We start from the raw sequence: 18,313 nt of genomic DNA, 5'->3' as shown, positions 1-18,313 counted from the left end.
TGTTGCGCAACCATCACCACCACCTACCTCCGTAAGTTTTCATCTTGTAAAACTGAAACTCGGTACCCATTAAACAGTAACTTCCGGTCTCCCCCTCTCCCCAGCTCCTAGCAACCACCATTCTACTTTCTGTTTCTATAATTTTGATTATACTTTTTTTTTTCCCTTGAGACAGGGTCTCACTCTGCTGCCCGAGCTAGAGTGCCGTGGCGTCGGCCTAGCTCACAGCAATCTCAAACTCCTGGGCTAAAGCGATCCTTCTGCCTCAGCCTCCCAAGTAGCTGAGACTACAGGCATGTGCCACCATGCCCGGCTAATTTTTTCTATATATTTTTAGTTGTCCGATTAATTTCTTTCTATTTTTAGTAGAGACGGGGTCTCGCTCTTGCTCAGGCTGGTTTCAAACTCCAGAGCTCAAACAATCCGCCCACCTCGGCCTCCCAGAGTGCTAGGATTACAGGCGTGAGCCACCGCACCTGGCCACAAGTCAAATTCTTATCATTTTCTCGATAGCCTACAGGTTACACAAGTTAGCCATAGTCAATGTGGGAAGCAATCACACAAGGGGGTGAGTATCAGGAGGCAGAGATCATTGAGGGCCATCTTAGAGGCTGGTTGCCACACAGGGGAAGCTGAGAAGTGTTATAGGGGTTTTTGTCCCTTACCACCATCCTTCTTTCACTTTAGCTATTTCAATTCACTAAAGACCCCAAGAAGAACACCTCATTTCAGAAATCCACAGATGACAACTTACAAGTAATGATGGAAGGAAGAAGTGGATGTGAAGAAAAAGCCACAAAATAGGCAGGGTGAAGGTCTCCAGTCCAAGGACCAGGTCTGGAGAACTGGAAAACAGGAAGAGATGCCCTTTAGGGCAAGGAAACACAGGCTGCCCCAAGGACCAAGGACAAAGACTAGTATAAAACCTGAGCGCTTACCCTCAGCAGATACATAACTTCTCCCTTTACAGCACCCAGAGCAAGTCTGCTGTGCAGTTCAGCCCTGCTGCGTCAACTGTCCTTCACTGCTCTGAATCCAAACTGGGCCTTAGAGCTGAGATCCACGACTCCAGACTGCTGCTGAGCTGTTACGGGCTGCACTGTGTCCCCACCCCGCCCCAAATTTTTATGTTGAAATAACCCCCACGACCTCAGAAAGTGGCTGTATTTAGAGATAGCGCCTTTAAAGAAGTGATTATGATAAAATGAAGCTGGTAGGGTGGGCCATACTCTAATCTGACTGGTGTCCTGGGAACTCTGGACCCAGAGGAAGAAAAGGGATGTGCGTGTATGGAGGAAAGACCACTTGAGGACATAGCAAGAGGGCAGCTGTTTGCAAGCCAAGATGAGAGGCCTCGGGAGAAACCAAACCTGCTGACACCCTGATCTTAAGACTTCTAGCCTCTAGAACTGTGAGAAAATCTCTGGTTTTTAAGCCATCTAGCTCTATGGGATTTTGTTATGGCAGCCCTAGCAAACTAATACCCAAGCTCTCTGGACTGCTCTGGGATGTTGACTTTTCTGTGAACTAACTCCTAACCTCTGCTGTGTAAAGTGGTGTTGAAAACCAGACACAAGCCCTTCCTTCCAGAGTCAAGGAGGTGAGATGGGTTGGGTGGGCTTCCCCAGCCAATTGTCGAGGACGGGCCTGCCATGGAGCCATAAATGCACTGTGTGCAGTGCGATTCTGTTTCCACTTTTAGTTCCTTCTGTGAGCTTCCTGATGGGCCTCCAGCCTTCTCCTCTCCTCTGAAGGCAGTTTCCAAGGGTAGAGGTTCCTAGGGCCACGACCACCATGCCGCACATCCTCTCCCTAGCTGGAAAGCACCTTCTGGATTCGTTCCCGCACTTCCTTTGGTCCCAAGGACACCATCATCTCAGCGACAGGAGGTCCCTGCTAAGAACAAAAAGAGGAAATATTGCCACATTGCCTTACACTGTGTAAGGAACTGATGCTCAGCCTGCCTGTGGAAGTTATCCCCAGGCCTAGCCCAACACTGCTGCCTACGTTCCAAGGAGCAGAGCTTGCCTGTCACTGGTCTTTAACTCCCCTCGATGAGGATGGGTCCCAGGAGCCTGTTTTTCCCATATTAAGTAAGCTGTTGATAGGTCTGTTATCCCCAGGAAATTGTAAACTCCACAGAGGCAGGGATCACACGTGTTTCATTCTCTGCTGTATCTACTGAACCTAGCATGGTGATGCACATAGTAGATACTCGATAATAAATAGTGCCTGCTGATTGACTGAATGAGGGGAGTGATCATGTCTCATTCATCTTTGTATCCCCAAAACTTAGCTCAATGACTGCCGGTAAATGTTAGCTAAAAGGATAAATGAGGGGCTCCAGGTAATGGTACAGCCCATCTCCCCACCTACCAGTTGTCCACTGAGGGCCACTCGGAGGAGCTTCATCACATTACTGTGCTTGGTGCCTTCCAGGCCTTCTGACAGCTTCTTCAGTTCTCCACTCAGCATTTCCTGAGTTAAGCTCGTACCAGATCTTTCTAAAAGCCTAGAAGAGGGTCAGTCTATAAGGCTCTTCCATGGACCAAAGGCAAGCAGGTGAGAGGGAGAACTTTAGAATATTACTAATTGGCTACAATACAAGCAGCACAACCAATGTTCAAATGTGTTTTGGGGGAGGAAGAGAGATATCACCACCCCCTCCTCCCTTATCCAAGTTGGGGAAGAGAAAACCACAAATGATAATCTAAGCAAGTGGGCACAATATAGGGAACTAAGAGTGTATGATAATAAGAGAATTCACTAATCGCTACTTCTGTGTCATGTCATCTCTATGCCTCAGCTTTCTTACCTGTACAGTGGGGATAATAATAGTATCTGTCCTGCAGAGGGTTATGATGGAAAGTTAGAACATGTAAAGCACTAAGTATAGTGCCTGAACACAGCCAATACTGAAAAGTATTAAATTTTATATTTGAATAAAAAGTTTTTAAAAAAATTAGCTAATATTTGTTATATCAAAGAGTTCAGAGACATTACAAGATCTAAAATGCAGCTTAGGAAAGGGTTAGACATGGAAGGATGGATTATTTCTGGGAAATTATCTGAAACACAGCTTCCAGACTGGTGCGGGGAGACTTCTTCGGGGATGTAGAACAGTAGAAAACCAGGAGACCCCAGATCCAGGAACAGCCCTGTCACCCACTTGCCACAACCATTCTTTTCTCACAAACTGAAGCGCTTACAGATCTAAAACCCAACGGGCCAACAACCATCCTCCACTTTCCTGGAAGTCCAACTAAGAGAGATCCTCTCCCAAAAGGCTTCAGTTTCAAGAGAAATTCCCCATTCAGTTAGGGCTGGGCTTGCAAAAATGTGCCCCAGCCCCGAGTCTGAATTTAAAGCAAGCGATGGGAATAGGGTGGGGATGAGTATATTGTACAGCAACGTCCCAGTTCTCCTCAGTTTTTACTGGGATTCCAAATTGGAGACACTGAAGAAGGATGTGGGCTGGAGATCTTCACCTGTATGAATGCTCCACGATGCCAATTCAGGCACTGCCTGCTCACACGGGACCCAGACAACTGCATTCCAAAGTCAACTGTGTGTGGAGCGCCACTGGCTCAGGGAACTGGGTTCATAAGTAACTTGAACAGCCTTTTAGTGCAGACAGATTTCCTTACTAACTGCCAGTACTTGAGCAAGTGAGCTTCAATTTAAGACAAAAGTAATTGCTCTTATTGCATCATTGCTATGATCTGAATGTTTGTGTCCCTCCCCAAATTCACATGTTGAAATTCTAACCCCCAAGGTGGTGGTATTAGGAGGTGGGGCCTTCGGATGAATGGATGAGTGCCTTTATAAAAGAGACCCCAGAGAGATCCCTTTTCCCTTCCACCATGTGAGGACACAGAGAAAAGCTGAAAGAGGGAAAGGCCACATGATTATAGCTCTTTATAACATCAAGGAGATGAAATACTGGAAACATAAAATGTAATGTGGGAAAAAACAGACATTCTCCCTAATGTCACTGCGGGGATGCAGACTGCCAAGGAGTTAATGAAAGAATGGCAGGCCCCAGGCAGTCAACAATGGCAGTTCAGGACACATTAGAGCTGGCCCAGAGCTTGGCATGGGCACAAAAAGGACTTCTAGTGATCTGGCAGCTTCTGAATGTTTGGGTATCAGCTTTCCTGACTTAAGTGGGAATCCCAGAATGTCTCTGAAATCCAATCCCACAGCAGGGTGGGGAGTTAAGACACTGAATCCTAGAGAATAAAAAGTAATAGTCCCTACTGTGTAATACCCTAAATTAAGAGAGTATTACTGTTAACAATAATACAATAATAGCTCTTGGAAATTTATCCTAGAGATATACTTGCAAACTGCTTACTGATGTCTATACAAGGTTATTCACTACAACATTGTTTATAACAGCTAAATTTGAAAGCAACTCAAATGTCTACCAATAGGAGATGAGTTAAATAAATTATAGTAAAGCCATATAATGGAATAAGTTTAGCTATAGAAAAGAATGGGGATGCTCCCCCAAGTACTGGAAAAATCTAAAGACATATTGTTAGGTGGAAAAAAATACCCAAAAGACACAGAACAGTGTTATTGTACTCTACCTTTTGGGCAAAAAAGGGAGAAAACAAGAAGGATTATGTAGATATAATTAAAAGTAGTGGTAGCCTGCAGAGGGTTCTAGAACTAGACAGATGGTAGACAAGAATTAAAAAGAGGACTTTCCATGTATATCCTTTTAAAATAATTTCTAGGTTTTAAACCAAACTTTGAAAGATTTGAATGTATTATAATAATAAAAATCTTAATTTAAAAACTTTTAAATTGTAAGAATAGAGTTATATGAACATATCCTTGAATATGCAGATATTTCACAAAGGAAACTGTTAAATGCGGCTGCCTTTCTGTTGGGGCTGAAATAGGAGGGAAGATATATTTTGCCATAAATTCTCTATACCATTTGGATTTTTTGCATACATAATACGTACGAGATATATTCTCATCTCTTGAAAATACATAATAAGATATTGAAGCTTCCTAGGGGCACTGTCCAAACACTTTACACATAAGAAAAGCAATAGAGAATATGGTTAGACAATTGTCTAGACCCAGCCTGCCTGGGTTTGAATCCCTACTCTTCCAACTTACTAGCTGTGTTATTTTGGACAAGTTACTTAACCTCTCTGTACCTCAGTTTTCTCATCTATAAAATAGGGATAACAACAGTACTTAATTAGGTTGCTACGAATTTAAGTACATATACACACGTGTGTGTATGTATATATAAAATGTATATAATATATAAAATAACACATTGGAAACAAACACACATAATTGCTTGCTATTATTTTTTAATTTGATCTTCACAGCAAAGTGGGGGTGGGTAAAATGAGTATCTGTGGTTTTTGTTGCCCAGCATCCAAGCCCCTTCCTCCTGATACCAGTGCCCTGAATCTCCCCAGGGAATTACCCAACTGCCATTCTCAGCCCTTGTGCTTTGCTTAGGGGTCCACTCAGGGTCCAGAACACGACCCAGGCCCAAGTAAGTCAGCGCATCATGTTCCCCAGGCCTTGGTAACTGGTTTAGGGACAGGAAAACCAGGCCATTCAGGCCCGATCAGAGTTAATCCCAAGCCACTGGGGAAGAGGTGATCCCAAAACACCACTGGAGTCTGAAGCTGAGGTTTGACGTACAGAGTGGCCGATGCTATCTTACCACCAGTGGGACAGGCTGCTAATGATCCCCCAGTATCCCTTTCTTAGGCAGTAATAACATTTTTAGTTGGGCACATGGCTGCCAAGTTAAAAAACTACGTTTTCCAGCCTCATTTGCAGCTTGATGTGGCCAAAAGACATGTTCTAGCCAGCAGATACAGGCAAAAATGATATACGCAACTTTTAAGAAAGGTTCTTAAGGGGAAAGAGTGTCCTATCCCCTACTCCTTCACCTTCTTGCTCCTCTCACTGAACTGTTGACAGTCCATGAGCCACCGTGGACCATGCAAACAAGAGCAAAACCTAGGGATGCAGGACCCTTGAGACCTGCAGAAAAGCCGGCCAGCCCTTGACTGCCTCCTGCAGATTGCTGTATCAGATAGAACTGTACTTTCACACAGAACAGGCACCATGATTTCTTTCGTCTACCTCTCTGGTCCCCAACCCTTGTCCGTAGCCTGTTAGGGACCAGCCACAGAGCTCTACTGCACCCTCCACTCCTCCCCTCATCCTCCTCCGCTCCATGGAAAAATTATCTTCCATGAAACTTAGGAAGGTGCACAGCAGGAAGTGAGCAAGCGAAAGCTTCATCCGTGTTTGTAGCCACTCCCCATCCCTTGCATCACTGCCTGAGCTCCGCCTCCCTCCCCACCCCAGTCCTGGAAAACCTGTCTTCTAAGAAACCAGTCCCTGGTACCAAAAACGCTGCGGACTGCTAGTCTACCTAATACAGAGTCTCTGTGGAAAGAATGGCCAGCATGGAGGAGTCGGGAGCAGAAAGTCAAAGGCACAGAGAGAGAAGCAGGTCTTGGTAACGTAGTGCTGGCCCCTGCATCAAGCTGTGCCTCAAGGCGGCCCTTCTAGACTCTGCATTTATGTAAACAATCATTCCCCTCTTACTTAAGCCAGCTTTGGGTGTGTTTTCTGTCTTTGTAATTAGAAGAGTTGTTACATGAAGAACTTGTACCATCTCCATCTTACAGATGAAGAAATGGAAGCTCAAAGAGGTACGGTAACTTGGCCAAAGTGACACCACCTGGGCAAAGTGACAGAACTCGATGAGTAAGTGGCAGAGGTAGGATGCAACCCAGGTTGGTGCAAGCACCGAACACACTGCCTGTGTCCAGGGAGAGCCTGGGTCCTCTGGTAAGCCCTTCTTACCAAAGAAAGCCATGAGTGACCATTTCTTCACTAGCCATGGGGTTGTGCTATGGGCCCAACAGACACGCCCTGGAGGAAGGGGGGCCATGGGAGGGAGCCAGGGAAGGAAGGCATGGAACCTAGAGCTTGGCCTGTGGCTGCTCACCCCAGTGTGCGCTTGGCAATCACATCCACCTTCTCCGAGATGGCACTCAGCTGTGTTTGATCCACGACAGGGCGAGTCCACAGGTAGGAATACGCTGGGGAGACCAAATCCTGCAGGCGGCAAATGTGGCCCTGGGGAAGGGAAGGAGGCAGTCACTGAATGCACTGGGGACAGGCTCTGAATACACTGGAAAAAAGGAGGAAAAAGGAGGGGCACCCACTCACCCCATCCATCTCCCCAGCCCCACACCTGTCTCAGCAGGAGGACCCTCTCCACATAGGCTGGGTTGAGGATCTCCCTGTCTTGCAGCTGGCTCCCAAGTGCCTCCTGCACGAGGGCCTGCAGCTTCCTCACCAGCTGGCGCCTCTGGGTCTCACTGCTCACCAGCCGCTGGAGGTGCAGCCTGTGGGGGAAGTCAACGGGCTGCCCTGCTGTTGGCACCCCCAGCCCACCCAAACGTTCTCTCCCCAGGGGACGGGGTAGAGTTTGAAGAATGACACATCACATCACGTGAGCCCTCCCTCCCACAAGCTAGAAGTAGAATTCTGTTTACATTTATAAAAGAGAAAGGATCTGCCCAAGGTCGCAAACAGATAGCCTTTGAGTGCCAAGCAACCCATAGACACCCTTTGTTTCCAGTGCTTTTAAAATAGTAGACGATGTTTCAAACTAGAAGAAGTGACATAACAATAGAGAGTTCTGGCTTCTCGTAGGCAATCAGAAGATCTGGCAGCAAAGGGCCCTCATTGTCCAGGGCTTCAGTTGGCTAGAGCAGGGTGGAGCCTGCCCACTTCAGACAGACAGGAACGCTTGCTGCAGCCTTGCCCCCAGGTGCAAATGTGGCCAGTGGCTTTACAACTGACACCCTTTGACTCAGACATGTCAACAATGATCTGAATTGTAACTATATTTGGAGGTTTCAGAGTGCAGAACTACTTGAAATATCAAATACGTGAAACATAAACTAGGTGCCATGAGACAGGGCTCATTCACTGTGTTGGCTAGGTGGGGGGTGATTCTAAAATGAAGAGGCCTCTCTCCAGGCTTTGGACATTAACAGAACCATCCACATATGGGGGTGGCCAGGAACATAATGCTAATGGTAAAACAATACCCATCATTTATTAGGCACTTTCTATGCACCTGGGCTATGCAAGATACTTTCCTCCAACACTTATTCTTACAACAATCGCATTAAGATGGGTACTGCTATTAGTCCCATTTTAGAGAAGAGGAAACACAGGCATGAAGAGGTCAGGTAACTTAACTGCGGTCACACAGCATTAGATATCTAGCCCACTATACCCTCTGCCGTGGGTACCGTCACAAGCAAGAAAGCCCTTTCCCACCAGGGAATCTCCATGCTCCCCACTCACCTGTTGAATTCTGGGAGCTTCGCCAGGTCCAGCAGAGCTGAGTGGCAGGTGACCCGTGTCAGGTCAAACTGTGTTATCAGGTCAGGCAGGGTTCTGCCCATCTGGTTCTCTGCAAGTGAGGCAGGCCCAGCCACTTAGCTTCCTCCCGCCCTTCCTCCTTTCACTTTCAAACACATGGGAGGCCGAGTGGGCTCCTCATTCCACTTTGACCAAAGGGATTCAACTTCTAGCTATTTATATATCAAGGGCCAAATAGACTTTCATTTTCGGAAAGAGCTGTCACTCAGAGAAAAAAAAGCCTGAAAACAACTGAACGAAACCAATCTTCATCACCCTCAAACACGTGAGCTACAAGAACAGTGTGCCCATTTCCTGGCTGTACCCAAGAGATTCTGATTCAGTTGGTTTTGGGCGGGGTCTGAGCATCAGTACATTTTACAAGCAGCAGCTCCATCCCACGCAGTCAGGTCAGGCACAGGCCTAACGTGCTCTATCCCTTACTAACTGTGTGACTTTGGTAAGTGACTCAACCTGAGGCCCACAGTCCTCTTATGAACAGTGGGGATAACAAATCTCTACCCCTCAAGGATATTGTAAGAGTTAAATGAAATGAGAGCAGAATAAACAGTAAGAAGACTATCCCTGCCACAAAGAGGTCATCCTATTCACCACTTGCTTCTTCAAAGGTCTGGGCTCTATGTCTTTGGCTAAGGGTAAGGGCTCAGCTTGAAATAAACTAGATTCACAGTAATACTAATAAAACTCTTAGAGTACGTACTTGTAATAGCAGTAATCATATAATTATAATTTTCATAGAATCTGTAAATTTTGTGCTTACTGTGTGGCAGGCGCTGTGCTGGGTGCCTTATACTCATGAGCTCAGTGAATCCTACCCTTATGAGGTAGACACTTACACCCATTGTATAGATGAGGCAACTGGAGCTCAGAGACCATAAGCTCCTTGAGGGAAGGGATTATGTCTATCTTGTTCATCTCAGCACTGAGCTTGGTGTCTGGCTCAATAAACATTTGTTGAATAAAAGAATGAACCTATCTAAGATCACATGGATGGTAGGTGGCAAAGCTGGGACTGAAGATTAGGTCTCCCTAAACCAAAGCCCCTGCTCACTCATGGCTGTGCTCTCTGCCACTGGTACTGCTCAGCTGGGCAGGTACCTGCAAACCCCGAGCCACAGTTGGTGATGATGTCAAGTAGGGCATCGGGCAGGAAGCCAACAGCAGCAAAGTGCTCCAGGAAAATGTCTCCTTGCCGCTTGGATAGCTTGCTGCCATCCCTGTTGAGGAGCAGGGGCAGGTGGGCAAAGTGAGGTGGCTGCCACCCGAGGGCTCGGTAGAGGAGCAGGTGCTTGGAGGTGGAGACGAGCCACTCAGAGCCCCGTAGCACATGACTGATGCCCATGTGATGATCGTCCACCACACAGGCCAGGTGGTACGTGGGGAAGCCATCACTCTTCAGGATGACTGGGTCTCCCTCCACACTGGCCACTTCATGCCGAGTCCAGCCATACACCAGGTCCTGGAAGGCTGGGGCTGCCTCCTCTAGGCGGAAGCGGATAGCAGGCTTGGGGTCCTTGGCCAGCTTCTGGGCCACCTGCTCCTGGCTCAGGTTCCGACACCGATTGTCATACCTATTGCGAAGCAGAGCAGCATGAATACCATTGATGGACGTGAGTCCTACCTTTGTCTCTGATAGCCGTGTGACCTTGGGCACACCATTCACCTCTTCAAGCTGCTTCCTCAGTCCAGAATAGGCATAACAACATGGTTGCTGTGTGCGAAAACTAAGTGAGAGAACACAGTGTGGCAGATGCTAATGTCTGACTACCTACGAGCCATTTGTCTTTTTTCCTTGCTAATGAGAAAATGGCAAAATGCTTACTCCAAAGGGTTGAATCATAGTTGGTATAGCCAAGCTGGCAATCCCACTGCCCTATGCCAGTGATCATTCCAGGTAGGAATGTAACCCCACCCTAGTCACTGAGACTGAAAAAAAAGTATGCTTGGGGGGTAAGGAAGGGTTACGGTTCTGGGAAAGGTTTTTCTCCCCAAATGAGGGCAAGAAAGCCACAAGAGAAAAATGCCTTTTTAAAAATTTCCCACTTCCCCCTTCTGTCCCCTTTGGATGTTGTCCTGTGAGGGGGAGCATACTTGGAGTTGCTATAGCTACTTGCAACTGAGGGACAGAAGACAAGGAAGTCAGAAAGAGGCCAAAGTAGTGGCTGGGTATCTCCAAGCTGCTGGTCTTATCCTGTAATCACCCACCCCCACACTTCAGGAGAATGAGATAAATGTCTGTGTGGCTGATGCCCTGGCTACTCAGAGTGTGGTCTGTGGACACCCAGCATTAGCCGCACCTGGGAGTTTGTCATAAATGCAGACTCTCAGGTCCCACGGACCTACTGAATGAGAACCTGCATGTTAACTACATCCCCAGGTGATGCGTCTGCATGTTAACGTATGGTTTGTCACTTTTAACAGAGTATTACGTTACCCACACCCAAAAGTGTCCCAACTGAGACACAGATGTAAAGCTTGTAAGCTTAGTCCTTGACACAGCTAAGTGTTCAATCAACAAATGGCTGCATGGATTCCACAATAGGGCTTGATTATAATTTTAAAAAATAATCTTCTGTCAGCGGACAAGTATCATAGATTGTTTACAATAAAAAAGCAATGGTGCACTGAATGCCATGACCTTGTACAAACATCTGAACCCCTGTACAAACAGTTCATTGGAACTGGGATGCAAATGTTATGATGCTATTGCTGATGGGAGTATAACTAGTACACAGAAAGGCTACAAACTGACCCTGCAATTCCACCTCTATGAAAGTATCTAACAAACACACTGCACATGTGCAAAATGATGTTGTCAACGTTATTTATCACATCTCTCTTTTGTTATAACAAGAGATTACAAATGACTTAAACGTTCATTAACAGGGAATTAAGTAAATGGCGGTATACACATACAATGGAATGTTATGTAAGCATAATGAAAAAATTATGGAACGATAAGGAACTGAACCTAAAGACAATAAATGGGAATGGCAAGTTGCACAATATATTATGTGCATAGTACACTACGTGCTACTATTTGAATGGGGAAAAAGAGGAAACAATACACGCTTATCAGCATATGCGCTGACTACCTCTGGAGGAGACAGAAGAAAATTCTAATACCACTTGTCTCTAGAGAGCAGAATTGAGTGGCCAGAGTCAAGGTTGGGAGAAAGATCTTTCAACACGTATTTTTCTGGGCCTTTTTACTTATTTATTTTTTCATAAGAGACAGGGTTTTGTTACGTTGCCCAGGCTGGAGTGCAGTGGCTATTCACAGGTGTGATCATAGCCACACCACAGCCTCAAATTCGTGGCCTCAAGTGACCCTCCCACCTCAGCCTGGTGCATAGCTGGGACTACAGGTACATGCCACCATGCCTGGCTCTTTCTGGACCTTCTAAATATAGAACATAAGAAAATTGTACTTATTGAAACTAAAAAGTAATTAAAATTACTTTACATGTTACTGTCTGAGATCCAACGAGGCCTCTGACACGGCCCTCAGTGATCCCTGCCTCCTGGTGTCTCTGTCCTTGTGCAATCCCTCCCCTTGAATGTGGCCTGATGAACAGAACGCAGGTTGAGCATCCCTAACCCAAAATGCTCCAAATCCAAAATTTTTTGAGCACCATAATGCCACAAATGGAAAATTCCACACCTGACCTCATGTGATGGGCTGTAGTCAAAACTCTGTTTCGTGCACAAAATTATTAAAAATATTGTATAAAATTACCTTCAGGCTATGTATATAAGGGGTATATGAAACATAAATGAGTTTCATGTTTAGACTTGAATCCCATCCCTAAGATATCTCATTATGTATATGCAGATATTCCAAAATTCTAAAAAATTTGAAATCAAAACACTCCGGGTCCCAAGTCTTTCGGGTAAGAGATACTCAGCCTATGAAACGAAAATGGTGAGATGTCGCTTCCATGACTGGGTGGATTCCAGCTCCCTGGCTGACTCCGAGGAAAGCCAGCTGCCATGCTGTGAGCTGCCCTACGGAGAGGCCCATGCAGCAAGGAACTGATGTTTCCAGGCAACAGCCGGCAAGAACCTGAGGTCTGCCCATAGCCTTGAGAGAGGACGTGGAAGCAGACCCTTCTGGAGTGGAGCCTTGAGATAACTGCAGGCCTGGCCAAGACCTTGACTGCAGCTTTGAGAGAAACCCTGAGCCAGAGGGCCTGGCTAAGCCGTGCCCAGATGTCTGATTAATAAACTGGGAGATAATACAAGTTTTGGGGTAACACATTACACAGCAACAGATAATGAACACACTCAACTTTGGGGAGGCATCTGTGACAGGTGGGGGCTCTCACCGGGGCGTCTGGTGGTTCCGCAGGGCCTCCTTCTTCAGGAGCTCCAGCCTCTGTGGGGAGCAGAAACAGGGGTAAGCAGCTCCAGCCTTCAGCAGTGTTTCCGTGGCCTGAGCATACAGCTCCAGCCGCTGAGACTGCTGGTAGGGCCCGGCAGGACCTCCCCGGCGGGGGCTCTCATCAGGGGGGATGCCTGAAACATGGGTCAAGAGAATCGTTACTGAATAATGACAACTAAGATGCACACAGCACTCATTCCCAGGCACTGTTCTAAGTGCTTTGCACGTATATTAAAGCTTTATCCTCACAGTAATCCACGAGGTCAGCACTACCGCCATGTCCCCTTTAGAGATGAAAAGTTAAGGCACAGAGCAGTGAGGTGTTCAAAGTCACACCAGAAGTCAGCCACCTGGGGTGCCTGGATATCTGCCCTCTGCCTTTCCAAAATGTTGGGGTAGGGGGACAAACTCCGCTAAGGCACTGCAGGCCTCGTCCACACAACTATGCTACCCCAGGGGCTCCACGAGGGCAGGACCCATTAGCATCATTCATCACTGTACCCCCTGTGCCTGGCACAGTGCCTGACACAAGCAAGTGCTCTGTGAAATCGAAGCTCTCACCTTGGCCCACATGGTACTACCATGTGGTTCCTGCCAACCACTGTCCTCACAGCCATGGTCATTCTGCTTTGCTTACCGTGCTGGACCATGCTCACCTCCTTGCTGCTCCTGAAGTATGCCCGGCACTTTCCTTCTTTGGGGTCTTTGCATCTGCTATTCCCTTGCTTTGAACATTCGTACCCTAGGTAACCATGAGGCTGACCCCTCACTTCATGCGGGTCTCTGCTCCAACATCACCTCCTCAGAGAAGACCACGCTAACCTAAAAGGGCAGCCTTCGTCCTGGTTCCCTAACCTGTCACCCTTTTCTCCATGCTGCTTATCATCACTTAATACCATATTAAGAATAACTCAGGCCGGGCGCGGTGGCTCACGCCTGTAATCCTAGCACTCCAGGAGGCCGAGGCGGGCGGATTGTTTGAGCTCTGGAGTTCGAAACCAGCCTGAGCAAGAGCAAGACCCCGTCTCTACTAAAATTAGAAAGAAATTCATTGGACAACTAAAAATATATATAAAAAAAAAAAATTAGCCAGGGATGGTGGCGCATGCCTGTAGTCCCAGCTCCTCGGGAGGCTGAGGCAGAAGGATCACTTGAGCTCAGGAGTTTGAGGTTGCTGTGAGCTAGGCTGACGCCACGGCACTCTAGCCCGGGCAAAAGAGTGAGACTCTGTCTCAAAAAAAAAAAAAAAAAAAAGAATAACTCAGTCTATTTAACTGTCTTCCCCTTCTCACTGAGTGCAGGGTCTCCACTCCATGTCCCCAGCACCTAAAATAGGTGCCTGGATCACAGTAAGTTATCCTATTGAATGAATTTGTTTTTTGAGACAGTCTCACTCTGTCGCCCAGGCTAGAGTGCAACAGCAGCAGCATCATGGCTCACTGCAACCTCAAACTCCTGTGCTCTAGCCACCCTCCTGCCTCAGCCTCCAGTAGCTTATGCTACCACAGGCACACACCACCTCGCCCAGCTAATTTCTCTACTTTTTGTAGAGACGGGCTCTTGCTCTTGCTCAGGCTGGTCTGGAACTCCTGGCCTTGAGCAATCCTCCCACCTTTGCCTCCCAGTGTGCTGGGATTACATGTGTGAGCCACCACACCCAGCCGAATAAATTCTTTTATTCAACAAACCTTGACTGAGTATCTGCTAAAAACTTCAACAGCAGAAGACAGAAATGAAATCAGTTTCTGCCCTTTAGGAACTCAGAGTCTAGCGAATAATTTACCTGAGATTAGAGTACACATCTCAAAATAGTCTTGGTAGTTTTCTTTGGGGATTTTGACCTTTCCTAGTCATACCTGTCCCTACAGGTAGGCAACTGTTGACTCAGGAAAGGAAAACACACTTCTCCTTGTTCTCCCTGACCTTAGCTGCCTTCAGGAATAAACTTCCCACAAGCAGATCAACTTCAGAAACTGCACATGTTTTGTTTGGCTTATATGATGTGCTTAAAAAATATATATGAACCTTGACTTAACAATGGTAAGTATTCATCTAAAAAATCTGGATGTGTGGCTCCTCTTGGAACTCAGAGGTGCTGCCGCCTTTGGAAAAGGCACGCTTTCTCCTGCTCCCCACAGGCCGACCTCCTCCATTTCCCACTTGGCCTGTATTTCCTGCCTGGCCCCTGTAGGCATTGGACTTGAGATTCTGAGATATAAAAACAGGAATCTCAAAATAGCCTTGAAGCTTTGGTGGCACCTGCCACCCTGGGTAGCACAAATGGACCCATTTCTCCAGGAACTCCTTGTTCTCCACCCTGGACTCCAGGAAAAGATCTATAGGCTCCTTTCCCCACTTCCTGTTCATTCCTTGGAGAAGGGACCTTTCCCTGCCAGCCTCACCTGCCCACTCCAACATGTCTTCAATATTTTCCGCTGCCCCAGGCACAAGGCGGGTCTGATCTGTATCCTCCAGCCTCAGGATAAAGCTCCCCTGGTGCTTCTTGGCAAAGATATAGTTGTACAGGGCCGTGCGGAGGCCACCCAGATGTAAGAAGCCTAGTAGAAGAAGAGAACAGCTCAGACAAGACAGGGGGGATGAGCTAATAGGCCTTAGCTGAGGGGCAAGTAAGATATGCTCATAACAGAATGTCCCAACAAATTCCAAAGACCAAGAAATAGCTGCCCCTGTCCCATCTTTCCAGCCAGCATCCAGACAGCCAAACTGCCACAGAAGAGGACTGGGTGGTCAACTTGTTTAATCCCTCATCCTGGAAGTGGAAGACTACCTAGGTTTTGTCATTTTGTAAAAAGGCTCCAACTGCACCCATTTCTCTGCTTTGAAACTTGGCCTTTAGAAGGCCAAGTTTCATTCAAAGGAAGAGATGCAGAGGATTATCCATCGAAGCCAATATTACACATGCATTTAACTTATTCGAATTCGATAATGTGTTCTGGGGAAAAAGATAATTACAAATTCAAATACCATAAAATCACATTTTGCATATGCACTCCATGCACTGTACATGACTATCCATATCCTATGCTTTAAGTGCTGGTATTACGTTTTTTATTTTCATGTTACAGGGGACCAGGGGGCTTATGGAGCCGAGTGAGCCCAGACCATGCACGCTCGAGTGCTGGTTTTAGACACCAAAAGTAGTAAATGATTCCATGATATTTCTCTTCAGTAGAGTTTAAACTCATAAGATTTTATTTTTTCATTATTCCTGACTGAAAACTTAAAATCAGCAGTTTCTCAGGGCTGTCATTGCCCTCTTATTTTATCTTCTTGGACCAACCCACAGCCCTCAGTCTCCACAATGGGCTCATTTACATTTCTAAGTATAGGAGGCAGCACAAGAAAGGAAAAGCTCTTCTGGGTTCAGGCAGACCCTGGTCCAATACTGATTATATGTGTGACCTTTGGCCAGTTATTGTAAGGCAACTACAAAACCAGTGGTGTTCTGTGGCACCGGGTCCCAGGAGTCCCCAAGACAGAAGACAGTAATTGAAAGCAAGTCCTCTTACGTCAAATACACCTGGATCCAGTAACTGACAGCAAGTCCTCTTACATCAAATACACCTGGATTCAAATTCTGCATCCATCATTTACTATCTGCTATGTCTTGGGAACTCTACTTAACTTTTATGGGCTTCAATATCTTCATCTACTAGCAGGATTAAAAGCAAACCCTCCTTATCATGTAGTCGCTATGAGGTCTAAATGCTAATCAAAGTAAACCCTCAATTAATTTTAGCTACTATAATTAGATCTATGTGCTTGATAATTCTTTTATTTATCTGTTTATAGTCAACAGTCTTTCCTATATGGGTTTTTCCTGCAAATCAGCAAAGAAAGGAAAATTATAATCATCGTAATAGACGCTGTTTATTAAGTGCTTTCTATGTGTACCAGACCTTGCTAAGTGGCTCAATTGAATGAGCTTAAACAATGAGACAGGCGCTCCTATTACCCCTGTTTGACAGATAGTAAAACCAAGGCTCAGATACATTAATTTGCCCAAATTACGTATCTACAACGTGGTAAAGACAAATTTGGGTCCAGACAATCCCAGGCCTTGGCATTCTACGTACCCTCTCAAAGCAAGGGTACGCAGTCCGTGCTGGTCTGAAAACTGTTGTCAGTTCACAAGCAAGTATAGAAACTGAGAGCAAAGGTTTAGGAGCTTACAGCAAATTCAGAATGATTTTTATGTCTGTTGAACATAATAAAGAGAAATGGTTTGTATTTTGTATGTTTCCAAAATGTTCATTTTTCTGGTAATTCACTTAAATTAACTTTATACAAATATTGATGCACAATTGATTGTAAATTAAAAACCAGTGCTTCCACCACGGATGGTTTGAAAAGCACTGTTCTATGCTATACTGTCTGCCCAGAAAGAGCCTATTACTCTGCACAGCTGGGATCTTGCCACAAAGATCCTTATGTGCTGCCCCGAGGGGAAGGGGGTTGGAATGAAGGGCGCGCTCAGTGTGGTCAGGGCAGAAGACAGCCTTGGTAAAAAGAGAATGTTGGAAACTGGTGGGGAGGCCTTGACAAGGTCTCTAGCAGGCTATACAATGGGCCTCTGCCACCCTCTGGCTTGCTAAGCTCCCAACAACACTAACGACAAGTCCTTTACATCTGCAATTTCCTCTGCCCCAAGTGTTCCTTCTGGAGGCTTCACATAGCTGGCTCCTTGTCATTTGGTTCTCAGCTCAAATGTCATCTGTTCAGCACGGCCTTCCTGATCATCCTTCCGAACCCCAGTCTCCTACCCTGCTTAGTTTCCCACACAAAACGTGACTCTAAAATTACACTTGTTTTTAGAGGTGTTTGTCGCGGCCACTAGAATGTAGGCTTCTTGAGAGCAGGTGCCCTAATTTTCTCAACAATCACTCTATCCCTACAATCACTGTGCCTACAACAGTACCTGGTACATAGTTTACGATCAACACACATTTACCGGATACATGAATATAAGAGACCGAAAGAAATCTTTTGGTACAAATAACAGAACTTCCTGGCAATAAGAATCACTTCCGCTCGTGGATCTCAGTTTCTGCCTCTGTAAAATGGGGTCCCGCAGCCCGCCAACCCGCCCAGTCTGACACCACCGGAAGGGATTCGTTCGGGGACATTCCAGGGGGCGGAGACAGGAACAGTGGGCTTCGGCCTGCACCGTCACGTCCACCAAGGTTACCTGTGGGGCTAGGGGCGAACCGTACTCGCACCGCAGCCGCGGGATGAGTGCCCAGGCTGGCCTCGCGCCGTCCCACATGGCACCTCAAGGCCGCCGAGGGCCTCCCGCGCCTCAGCAGCTTCTTCAGGAGCGCCGCCATGTGGGTTGGCACCGCACACGTGGGCTTCGCCTTGCGTCACTTCCGGCGACATCTCCCAGCCAATTCGCCTCCGCCACAGCGAGGGCAACCCCGCCCCTTAAAGTCGCAGGCCTCC

The 18,313-nt window shown here is 46.7% G+C and overlaps 1 protein-coding gene across 1 annotated transcript; it reads right to left on the bottom strand.

The window, feature by feature from the left end:
• Nucleotides 1–440: 440 nt before the first annotated feature.
• EARS2 (glutamyl-tRNA synthetase 2, mitochondrial) lies at nt 441–18,223 on the bottom strand. The gene is made up of 9 exons (XM_012644981.1): nt 18,060–18,223; nt 15,253–15,408; nt 12,795–12,984; nt 9,565–10,037; nt 8,389–8,497; nt 7,262–7,415; nt 7,013–7,143; nt 2,377–2,512; nt 441–1,896 (listed from the first exon to the last, which is right to left on the bottom strand). The coding sequence occupies exons 1-9, from the start codon at nt 18,196–18,198 to the stop codon at nt 1,813–1,815; spliced, it is 1,572 nt and encodes a 523-aa protein (XP_012500435.1). The 5' UTR covers nt 18,199–18,223; the 3' UTR covers nt 441–1,812.
• Nucleotides 18,224–18,313: the final 90 nt, after the last annotated feature.

The sequence above is a fragment of the Propithecus coquereli genome, unplaced genomic scaffold (assembly GCF_000956105.1).
Source record: "Propithecus coquereli isolate 6110/MARCELLA unplaced genomic scaffold, Pcoq_1.0 Scaffold223, whole genome shotgun sequence".
Taxonomy (NCBI): Eukaryota; Metazoa; Chordata; class Mammalia; order Primates; family Indriidae; genus Propithecus; species Propithecus coquereli.
The sequence above is the reverse complement of the archived record's forward strand: the minus strand, read 5'-3'. Positions and strand labels throughout refer to the sequence as shown.